This window comes from Myotis davidii, unplaced genomic scaffold, assembly GCF_000327345.1.
Source record: "Myotis davidii unplaced genomic scaffold, ASM32734v1 scaffold59, whole genome shotgun sequence".
NCBI classification, from domain to species: domain Eukaryota; kingdom Metazoa; phylum Chordata; class Mammalia; order Chiroptera; family Vespertilionidae; genus Myotis; species Myotis davidii.
This window is the reverse complement of record NW_006293001.1, coordinates 1,124,354-1,134,806: the sequence shown is the minus strand read 5'-3', so window position 1 is coordinate 1,134,806 and position 10,453 is coordinate 1,124,354. Positions and strand designations below refer to the sequence as shown.

At 41.9% G+C, this 10,453-nt stretch overlaps 1 protein-coding gene across 1 annotated transcript in view; it reads left to right on the top strand.

Moving 5' to 3' along the window:
• LOC102758103 (lymphocyte antigen 75) overlaps positions 1-10,453 on the top strand; it is a gene marked incomplete at its 5' end in the record, with an annotated part of 157,466 nt that overhangs the window by 6,570 nt on the left and 140,443 nt on the right. The window contains 3 exons of the mRNA XM_006766553.2: positions 1,708-2,079; positions 6,989-7,159; positions 10,179-10,343. Coding sequence (XP_006766616.1) covers positions 1,708-2,079; positions 6,989-7,159; positions 10,179-10,343 — 708 coding nt within the window. The remainder of the gene's footprint in view (positions 1-1,707; positions 2,080-6,988; positions 7,160-10,178; positions 10,344-10,453) is intronic.

The following is a 10,453-nucleotide window of genomic DNA, read 5'->3' as shown; positions in this document are numbered from 1 at the left end:
ATAATTTAGTAAAGAGCTGCATCCTGGGACTCAGTGGCTATTGGAAATGGGGGAGGAGGACATTAGAGAAAGTGTGAGTGATAATCTTCTAAGGTAGTACATTTTCTTTTTTTGTTGACTATCTTCCCAAACTGTGTCCACAAAGTAGAGAATGACAGAGTGATGTCAAGGGAGAAAGAGTGAGGGCAAACATACTTAGCTTCCACCCTATGCTATATTTTAAAATACAGATTTGAAAGCAGAAATAACAAAGTTTTAAATGATTTTATTGTTCCTATCATTTCTCTTGTAGCTGCTGCTGCCATTTAAATAAAAAAGCTCTGTCCAAAGGTCAAACTGGAATTGAACTTAATTCTATAGTTATTATTTACATAGTTAAATCCCCCCTCCAGTCCTTGGAATGAAAATGTCTCACTCTGAAAGCCTGTGAATTATTATTAGAAACGGTGTTTAATGTTAGTCAAATAAGTGATTGTGAAACTGGCATCAAAATGAAAGTGCCTTTTGGGAACTAAAATTTTATAGGTCCTTCTGCTGAATACTTTGGTTCATTGATCGTGATTATTTAAGTTTGTCAGAACTATTTCAGCTTTACTCTCGTCAACATGAAAAAAAAATGTTTCTTTGTAAAAGCACTGATCAAATTGTTCAGTTGTGGATTGTTGTGACAGATGTGAATCTTGCTCCACAAACTTAGCTGTGCAAGAAACAATGCATGACTTTATTTTCATAATAGCAAATTACATTTCATTCTGAGGTCCCATTTCATCAGATTAACAGAACTTCGTTTTCTTTATTACCGCCGTCTTCCCCAGCTCATGCAAAACTGTCGGGAGCATTCAGGGGGGTTCCTCTTTCCCCGTCAGCTCAACACTGGTTACTTCTGAGTTTTCCATTGTCCAATCCGACTGGGTCTTAAATCCTATGGCTCAGATTTGGGCTCCCAAAGTCATCCACACTGTAAGCCTCCTGCCCTCAGCCCCTCCCCAGGGTTTGCCCTCACCTTCCTGGAGGTGCTGCGATGGAGTTGGCCACAGATTCCCCCCTACCCTCAGAACCAGACCTCCATCTCCTCTGGACCCTCAGAAGTCTGCCCATCTCCTCTGAGACACATCGACATGTAGTAATTTACCTGCCCATCTCCTCTGAGACACGTCAATGTCATGTAATAATCTACCTGCCGTAGTAAAGTGGAAGCAAGACAGAGTTGTCCAGAATAGACTCAATTTTTCATTGACTGTAGATCATCTGTCTAAAGGAAATGAAAACTAAGGAGTTTCCTTATCTTGTTAAATAAAGGGGGGGGAGCATTTCATGGAAGAAATGATAATAACAATAGACATACGATTCTAAGTGCTTTGTATGTATAAGCTCATTTCACCCTCACATCTACTGTGTGAAGTACTGTTCTACAACAGAAGAAACTGAGGTACAGCAGTGAAATAACTTGCCTTGATCACATGACTAGCAAGTAGCAGAGGCGGACTGAACCCAGTCAGAGCGGCCCTTGAGCCCAGGTTCATCCCCAACACTGTACTGCCTCGGTGGCCACCACTGTGCTCTGACCTTGTAATACATCACAGTTCATACAGCGCGGAGGTAGGAACGGTCCCATGGTGCTCACATTCTCCCCACCCAGCAGGGCCAAGGCACATTGGCCACACAATTCAGAATCCTGAAACACCTTCTTTGTCTGTCTTGACTCAGGGAATGATCCATTCACCATCGTCAATGAAAACACGGGCCAGTGTATCAAGCCACTAAATGACTGGATAGTAGCCAAGGAGTGTGACAAAACCGAGGACATGTTGTGGAAGTGGGTGTCCCAGCATCGGCTCTTTCACTTGCAATCCCAGAAGTGCCTTGGCCTCGATATTACCAAACCCACGGACTCCTTGAGGATGTTCAACTGTGACGCCAGAGCCATGCTGTGGTGGAAATGCGAGCACCACTCCCTGTATGGAGCGGCCCAGTCCAGGTTGGCTCTGAAGGGCGGAATCGCCATCGCAAGCACAAATTCATCTGACGGCTGGAAGAAAGGAGGCTCGGGGGAAAGCCTCTGTGCCCAGCCTTACCACGGTGAGTATTGGCGAGGGACTTGGACTCATTTGCTGTTGTGTTTGGTAAATGTGCTGCTAAACATGCACAACTGACCCCAAAGTTGTACAGGCGTATGGGCAGTGAGCTAGCCTTCGGTTCCAGCCACTGGGCAGTAACTCTGAACTATCCCTGTGGGTTCAGTGCTGTTTGCCCTCTGTTGCAGGCAAGGCTGGGAGAGGTACGTGCCTTGTCACAGGTCACACAGCAACTCTGTGCCACCCCGGAATTGAAAATCTCCCTGATGCCTGAGCATGTGTTTACCTGCTTTTCATGATTACGTCCTGAACTCCAGAACAAAGAAAAGTTAGGGTAACAGGAAATCCTTCGTACAGGATAAAAGTCAAATGATATAGTAAAGCCGGACCTATTCTAAATGATAAAAGAAGAAAGAGAAGGAAAAAAATGAAATATATATTTTTTCTTATCTGCAGATTTTGATGTAATGGAAAAACTTAGGAGCCTCGTGTGGGTTTATGTACTTCTTTTTATTTTGGGTGTGCCTATTACACTGTGATAGTTAACTTTTTCTCAATTGCTTCCAAAAATGAGTATATGATTATTGCCTTTTGGGGAGTTGATTGTGAACTTTGTTTTGAGTCTAGAGACTTGATCAAAGTTTAAAAAGAACTAGCATATTTATTCTTTAAACCTCTAAATGTAAGTAGCTATCCCCCAAGCAAGTCTTTTTTCATTCTGTTGCTCTAAATTACATCAGAAGTTGAGATATACGTATATCTTTAATTATCTTTTAAGTCTTAACTATTATCTCACCTTTGCTCTTCTTTGTAAATTTACACAACTTTACAGAGATTTTTCCCTCTTCTCTTAAAGTTCATTTAAGTACAATCTGGCCTGCCATTTCCCCCCTTATCTGTGCAAGTTTTGCCCTGAGGGAACCCTTTTCTCTTTCCTAATGCAGAAGCAGCTGCCTCTGAGATGTCAGGTTCTGCTGTTACCAGGAAATATTAGAGAGTTAGGGGTGGGATTTTCCTTTTCTTCAATCCTTGACCCTTGTCTATTTGAACAGGTCTGTTTCTGCTAGCCAGTTTCCTCCTGGCCTTAAAAAGCAGTTGCTTTCTTAATGGCAAGTTTAAATTTTGTGTTGTCAAGCCTTCTCCAACTTGGCAACTAAGAGAAAACGAGGAACGAAGCAAAATACCTTTTGATCTGGATTTGACCTGTTTCATTGTCTTTGTTTAAGGAACAGAAAGTATAATTTTCTTGACAGGACTCTGTCTCTTGCCTCTAATTCTTTTGAGGGACATAGTTGTAATTTTAAGTTCCTTCAATGCCCAAAATGCCTCCATGTCAATATAACAGGTTTTCTTTGTAATCCGATGTGTTTTATTTTATGCATTTATAATATTCTCCCGAGAAGGGGGCCCACTGTCAAAGTGAATGGTGGCCCCCAAAAGGTTAAGGACCCATCTAAGGCACCACCCCAGAGAGAGTCAAATGGGTGTAGAGGGTTTCTTGACCTTACCACATAGTATTTGGAACAGCAAATTTTGAAATAAGAAATTTATAAATTTCAAAGAGAAGGCACATGTCACCTTAAACCTCAGGATTTAATTTGCACAGAGGTCAAGACCAAATCTGCCTCTTTTCCATTCCTCTCCTGATGACTGGTACCTTCCAAGCCAAGTCTGTCAGAAATCTGTAAGTCACCCTAGAGTTGGCCTGATTTCCTCTTCCACTGTTGGAATGTAATCAAATACTAAGTCCTGGCAATTTTACCCAAATCTATGTAGTCCCTTCTTGTTCTTAGGTCAGAGACTGCTGTCTTAAGTTAGGGGCTTTTTCTAGGACTGCTCTCTCTCAGACTCCCCACACTGGTCCCTGCCCCTCTTCTTATCTAATTATATAGAGGAAAGAAAGATAAGATACCAGAGATGCAACAAAGCGAAGTCCAAAGTTACCACGCTTGTTACAGCAAAGCTGCAGCTCCACGCCAGGATTGCGTTCCCCAAATATAGCTACTTTATTTCTCCCTTGGCTTTTGCTCTATAAATATTTTACGTCTAATATAAGAACAGTTATTTGTCATTGTGTCCTGGGTTGCCTCTCTAGCCAACCCCCATCCTGTGTGAGTCATGTTCACCAGAGAAAAGTAACTGTATACATTTTACAAATAAACTGCTTTGACTAGCATCCAGATAGGCATTTATATCATTACGATATCTTGGCCTTGCTAGCACTCTTCACATTTTGAACATTTGGTGAATTATGCAGAGGAAATGGACTATGATTGGAGCTGTGGTTGTAGAGCTCTCTGAATTTTGAGCAGCTCTTAGAAGCCTGCCAACTTCTTTTAACCATTGAAGACGTTTTGTCTAATATTACCAAAAATTTTTATATTACTTTTCCATGTAGGTGCCTCGTCATTTTAAAGGCTACTATCCCCATTCGGAGACAATTCTTTAGAGGAAAGTCTATTTTTCTAGAGAAGCCTGTGGCATTTAAGAGATCTAGCAGCAGCAAAGAAATGTGTGAGAATAAAACTCATCGTGAATAGTTGGCATAATTTAGCAGCTGCCGTTAGGGTGGTGGTTCTATGCTTATCTTTCCGCAGAGCATACTGTGAATCAGAGAGCTTTTCAAAGGAAGCCCAGCTTCCAGCTATGAAACATAACTTGAAACCTGAGAAGACAGCCATTGCTGTCACAAGTTGTTCTTACATGTTAAGGATTCTAATCAAAGAGCCGGTTCTGTCAGTTACTACTAAGGGACTGGCTGACTCATTTAATTACTTAGCAAAACGGGGATTTCACGGGGCTATTTGTCCATGTCTCTGACTTCACAGCGGGTCCCAAAGTCTACACCCACCTTCAGTGATTCCAAGGTATTTTACTGACCCCACTTTTACTAAAGAAAAGGAGACAGAGTATACATTTACTCTCAGGCAGGTGAAATACTCTGCCAACCACAGTAGCCAGTTGATCCTCACTTGTAATACTTCCCCTACTGACTCCAGGGGCTTATGGTAATGCGGAAGTGAAAGAAATGTATGGGAAAGCACTTTGTATGAGAAACACAAGAATTTAGAAAAGAAACTGATGTTTCCATAAGTAATAATCATTGTGCTCAGGGACTCTCCTATTAAGTGTTGTAACATGGGAAGAGAAATTGGTCATGAGGTCTTGGGAGGTTGAGTATGGTTAAAAACAAAACTTAGGTTATACGCAGGATCCTTATAAAATATAAGGACAGATTACTCTTTAACAGAAATACCCTGTTCAGATCCATTCTATGTCAGAGGAAAACAAAACTAAGAGATTTCTTGCAAATAAAAACATCTAAATTATTCTTACCTTTTGCTGTATTGCTGCTTAATATTAAGTTAAGGCTCATTGTTACCAGACGGGGTCTGGGCCCGGGGTGGGTCTGCCTTGGGCCCGCCTGTAGAGTGGAAAGGTTTCACACTACAAGTCCAGTTGGTTTTGAGAGCATGTTTGTGAAACGAAGGAAGGGCTAATGGTAGAAGCAGCAGCAGGAGAGAGAAAGAGAAAAGGGGGCCTTGGAGACAGGGTCATGAGGTAAGCCCATGAATGCAAGTCTGGTGGGACCCTGAGTTCAAAAGAAAACCAGCAGAAATTCAAGGTGTGGGCGTGCTCTAACAAGAGAGCCAGCTATGAGTCCTTGTATTGAGGCTCAGTTTCCATTATTCTGCCTGTCAAGGAATTTTCCTAGCTTCTTACTATCCTGCCACCTCACACTTCAGTTAAATGAACATTTGAGAACAATAATGTGGAACCAAATGCTATCTTAAGTACACTTTTATGCAAATATAAGAGACATTCTAAGGGACCCTACTAACCTGGTAAAAGGTGATAAGATCTGATTCCTACGCTTTACTTAATAGCCATTCTTTAATCTGGTAATGACCATAGTTTCTAAAAAATTACAAACGTGGAAAAAGGTGGCCAAAATAGTTATAGGGTTAGCTGTTCTATAAAAAAACACCTTTCCAAGAGATCTGTTATTAACATAAGTATTGAGCACTTCCTCTAGTATTTCTAGGTATATTCGAGGTTAAAATAACTTTTCAGTTCCTCTCCATGAGTGTACCAGGGAAAGTTATTAAAATGAAAAAAGTGATTCTGCTGCCTCATTGGTCACCAGCTGGTCCTATGACTGCCCAGTTGAAGCAGGTTCTTCTTTTATAACCTGAATTACCATGTGCTGCCCCTCTCCAAAAATTCACTCACAGATCCAGCAGCTCTTCCTCCCACTTCCTTAAAACCTACAGCCTCAATTGTACCACGCTCTACCACCTCAGTTCTCTCTGTGAAGAACGGGGCTATTTGTCCATGTCTCTCTCTCCACAGTGGGTTCCAAAGTCCACGCCCACCTTCCGTGATTCCAAGGTATTTTACTGACCCCACTGTTACTGAAGAAAAGAATACAGAGTATATGTTTAATCTCAGGCATGGCTTCCCTTCTGGTGAAATACTGTGCCAACCACAGTAGCCAATTGATTGTCTCTTGGTCAAGCCACAGTGTTTTAGCTCTTTATCAAAACTTCACAAGAAATGAAGTTTTACATGGATTACCTCATTGAATCCTCATGAACAAACCTATGAGCTAGGTATTGTTATTCCCAATTTGCAAATGCAGAAACTGAGGCTCTTAGAGGTTGGAGAGCTTGTCCACAGGCACACAGTTGGTCAGTGGCGAAGCCAGAGTTCAAGTCCAGACCTGGGCAGTCAGCATTTGTGCTGTGAATTTCCACACCATGCAGCCTGCCCAAATACTGCCTGCTCATAAGTGAAAACAACCACCCTTCTTCCAGAGCAGTTTGAGAAATTAGTTAACTGAAGCTGATTATCCATTGATTAACTCTCCTTTCCTCTATCTTCTCCCCCCGCCCCGACCCCCCACCCCACAGAGATATATACCATAGATGGAAACGCCTATGGAAGACCTTGTGAATTTCCATTCTTAGTTGCTGAGACCTGGCATCATGAGTGCATCCATGATGAAGAGCACAGTGGGCCATGGTGTGCAACCACCTTAAATTATGAATATGATCAAGAGTGGGGTATCTGCTTAAACCCAGGTATGTATGGGTTAGTACAGTTTACATATGGAAAGAAAAAGATACCATTTCCCAGAGGTGAAGGGGTGAAGGAAGAGTCCAAGGTATTCAGAAGTGGTCAGAACAAATATAATCGTAAACAAGGAGTATATATTTGAGGAAAGGGAGAACTAATGTATAGCTATGAACCTGCTTTCAAAAATAGGCCAGGAAGAGAACAAAGACGGGATGGTGTCACAGAAGACACAGGATGAGGTGGTATTTTGCACAGATACCTGTCAGAGAGGAAGTAGGAAAAGCATGGGCAGTGCTGACCTTCAGCAGAGCAGTCTGAAAGACTAGTGGTCAGGGAAGCTGGGTTATAATGGACTGCACCGTGAACAGGAGGTGAGTAAGCCTCTTACATTTTATGGAAAAGAGAAAGAGAGAGGCAAGGTGGTGGTCTGATGGGCAGATAGGTTGAAAAAAACACTTTTAGGATGGTGGACACTTAAATATGTTTATGGCCTGAAGCAAAGAGTGGGGAGCAAAAGAGACATTATCCCTGACCATCTCGAAATTGGTGAATTGTTCCCTCTGCCATTCTGATATATTGATCAGAGCACGTTTTCTAATTGCGTCTTACATGAAGCAAACAATTCAGGATGTGCTAAAGAATTGATTGTTCCTTAGAGTGAAGGAGACCAAAGTAGTAGTTGCATTATTATCTGGTATGTAATAGACAGATTTTCTTGCCAGTCAGTTGAGATTTACAGGGGATCACAGTACTTGAAGTGTGTGTGGTAGGTACTCAAGAAACATTTTTAATGGGGAGTAGGTTAGAGGAATCTGTAGTAAAGATAAAGCAAACAGCTCCAGACCCAAGTAATAATACTGATAGGGCCCTGCCAAGTGTCAGTTACTATTTTAAGCACTCAGTCTCTATTACCTCCTGCAATCCTCACACAGCCTTATTTTTACAGATGAGCAAAGTGAGTGAGGCACAGGGGGGTTAAATCACTCGCCTGAAGTCACGCAGCTAATCAATTTCAGAGCTAAGATTTAAAGCTAGGAAATCCAGCCCTCAGACCTTGTCCTGAACAACTGTACTGTCCTGCCTTATTCAGCAGCCATGCTGCTGATCTAGTCATGCTCATCCCTCCTCGAGAAAGCCGAGCTTCAAAATGCAGAGTTCCGGGCAATTGAGGTTTCTGCTGGGCCAGTGGTTCTCAGACTTCCGGATGCAACAGGAGCGCTTGGAGAGTTTGTTAGAACACAGATTTCTGGGGCTCACCTCCAGAAATTTTAATTCTGTGCGTTTAGAGTGGGGCCCAGTCATTTGCAGTTTAATGAGTTCCCAGATAATGCTCATGATGCTGGTCTGGGACCACACTCTGATAATCACTTTTCTAGGTGGAGGCACAGGCTTTTAAACACCTGGGACCTACTGCAAGGAAAAAAGCCAATATTTGCTTCAGCTTTAATTGATAAGCAGAGTTGGGTCAACCAGGCACCAATTGCATGTAAATATAACAGTAGTCTGGATCAGAAATTTTAGATGGGAATGGGACTGTGGAGGTTAGCCAGTGCAAACCCTCACTTCTCAGGTGAGGGGCAACCAACACCCAGATTGTCAGGGTCAAACCCCATAGGTGCAGAGCCTGGTGGAAATCCCAGGATTCCTGCTCCTTATTCCCAACATATTTATCCCACTCTGACTTGCAGCCTTGACTAGCATCTGTCTCAATGCCTTTAACCTCCTCTGCATGGCAGGGGGAGAGTGGATTTTTAATGTATTCATAGGCCTCCCAGAGTTAATTTTATGGAAGAAGCAAGACTGAGTTTTTCAAACCCAAGGACTGCTAAACCATGAGATTTTATTTTTATAGTCATAAACACACTGCTATTGCACTGGGAGCCCCTGGGTTTATAAGCACAGGGCCCAGTGGTAATAAGGAACCTTTAGGCAGTATAGTTAAAAATCCACCTATTTTGTGTTTACCACATGACACGGCAGCCTCTGTTGCTGTGTGAGCCATTCTAAAGTGGCAGAAGGAGCAGTGTTAGCCAGTTAGAAGATCAATAGCCCAGATGGAGAGGCCGGAGCTCTGATTAGCTCTGCACAAACACCTCTAGACCTTTGTTCCCGCCTGTGAAAGGAGGACGTTAGCCAAGATGGTATCTAAGGGCCCTTCCAGCTTGAAAGGCCATGTGGCATGTGACTGGTTATGGAGGCCCTTTGGAAACCCCACAAGGGAAGCTTGGGACATACCCAGTGCTCCCTCTTCTAGAGAGCACAAGGGAGTCTTTGAGTGTATTTTTGAGCCAGTTGTATCAAGACCTATTTGTCTTGTCCAGAACATAGCTTGAAGGCTTTTGTCTGAAATGATACACACTTTTAAAATATTTGTTAAAGAAAATAATAGGTACATTATACAATGAACATATATGTTTGTGCACATATGCACACACATGTACATATACATGTATAATGATAATTATGTATTATTTATTAGTGTATATTGTATATTGAATTATCTTATTAAACTATTAAGGAGAAACTTGGACTGAGTTTCCCAATAATGTAGTCACTTGGGTTCTAAATCTTGAGTATTTAAGCAGCGTGTCTGCACACAGACATACTCATGCAATAGTTTCTCTGCAGGCCGTGGGCAAACCCCTCTGCATCCTGCCACCATTTTCACGTGAGCTTGTTTTTCATTAACTTGGGGGCTTAAAAGTGTGAGCACAGTTAAAGTCTCCTACCCATAGATAGAAGGCAGGTATGGGCTAAAATATGGCATTGTACTTGATAGGGGATAAAGGGAGGGTGGTCAGTAGGATAGTGGAAGCTTTAATCAGCCTGAGTCATTGGGTGTCCTATGACTTCAAATGCCTTGTGTAACCAAATAATCAAACTGTGGTCTAGTCAAGCAATAATCCCCAATTTAAGCATATCCTTATAGTAAGCACATTGAATTGCAGGACTTATAAGCATTCTAAGTAATAGTAAACATTAAATCCTTACTTTATGATCACTAACGTATCTTTTTATCAACAGAAAATGGCTGTGATGGTAATTGGGAAAAGAATGAGCAGATGGGAAGTTGCTACCAATTTAATACTCAGGCAGCTCTTTCTTGGAAAGAAGCTTATATTTCATGTCAGAATCAAGGAGCTGACTTACTGAGCATCAACAGTGATGCCGAATTAACTTATCTTAAAGGTACGTTTAACTTACATGCAATAGAGCAAACTGCCAAAATATAAAGAGGTTGTCTGTCTTCCTCTAGTTTCACATTCAGGCATGTTGTTTTATGTTTATATTTTTCTATC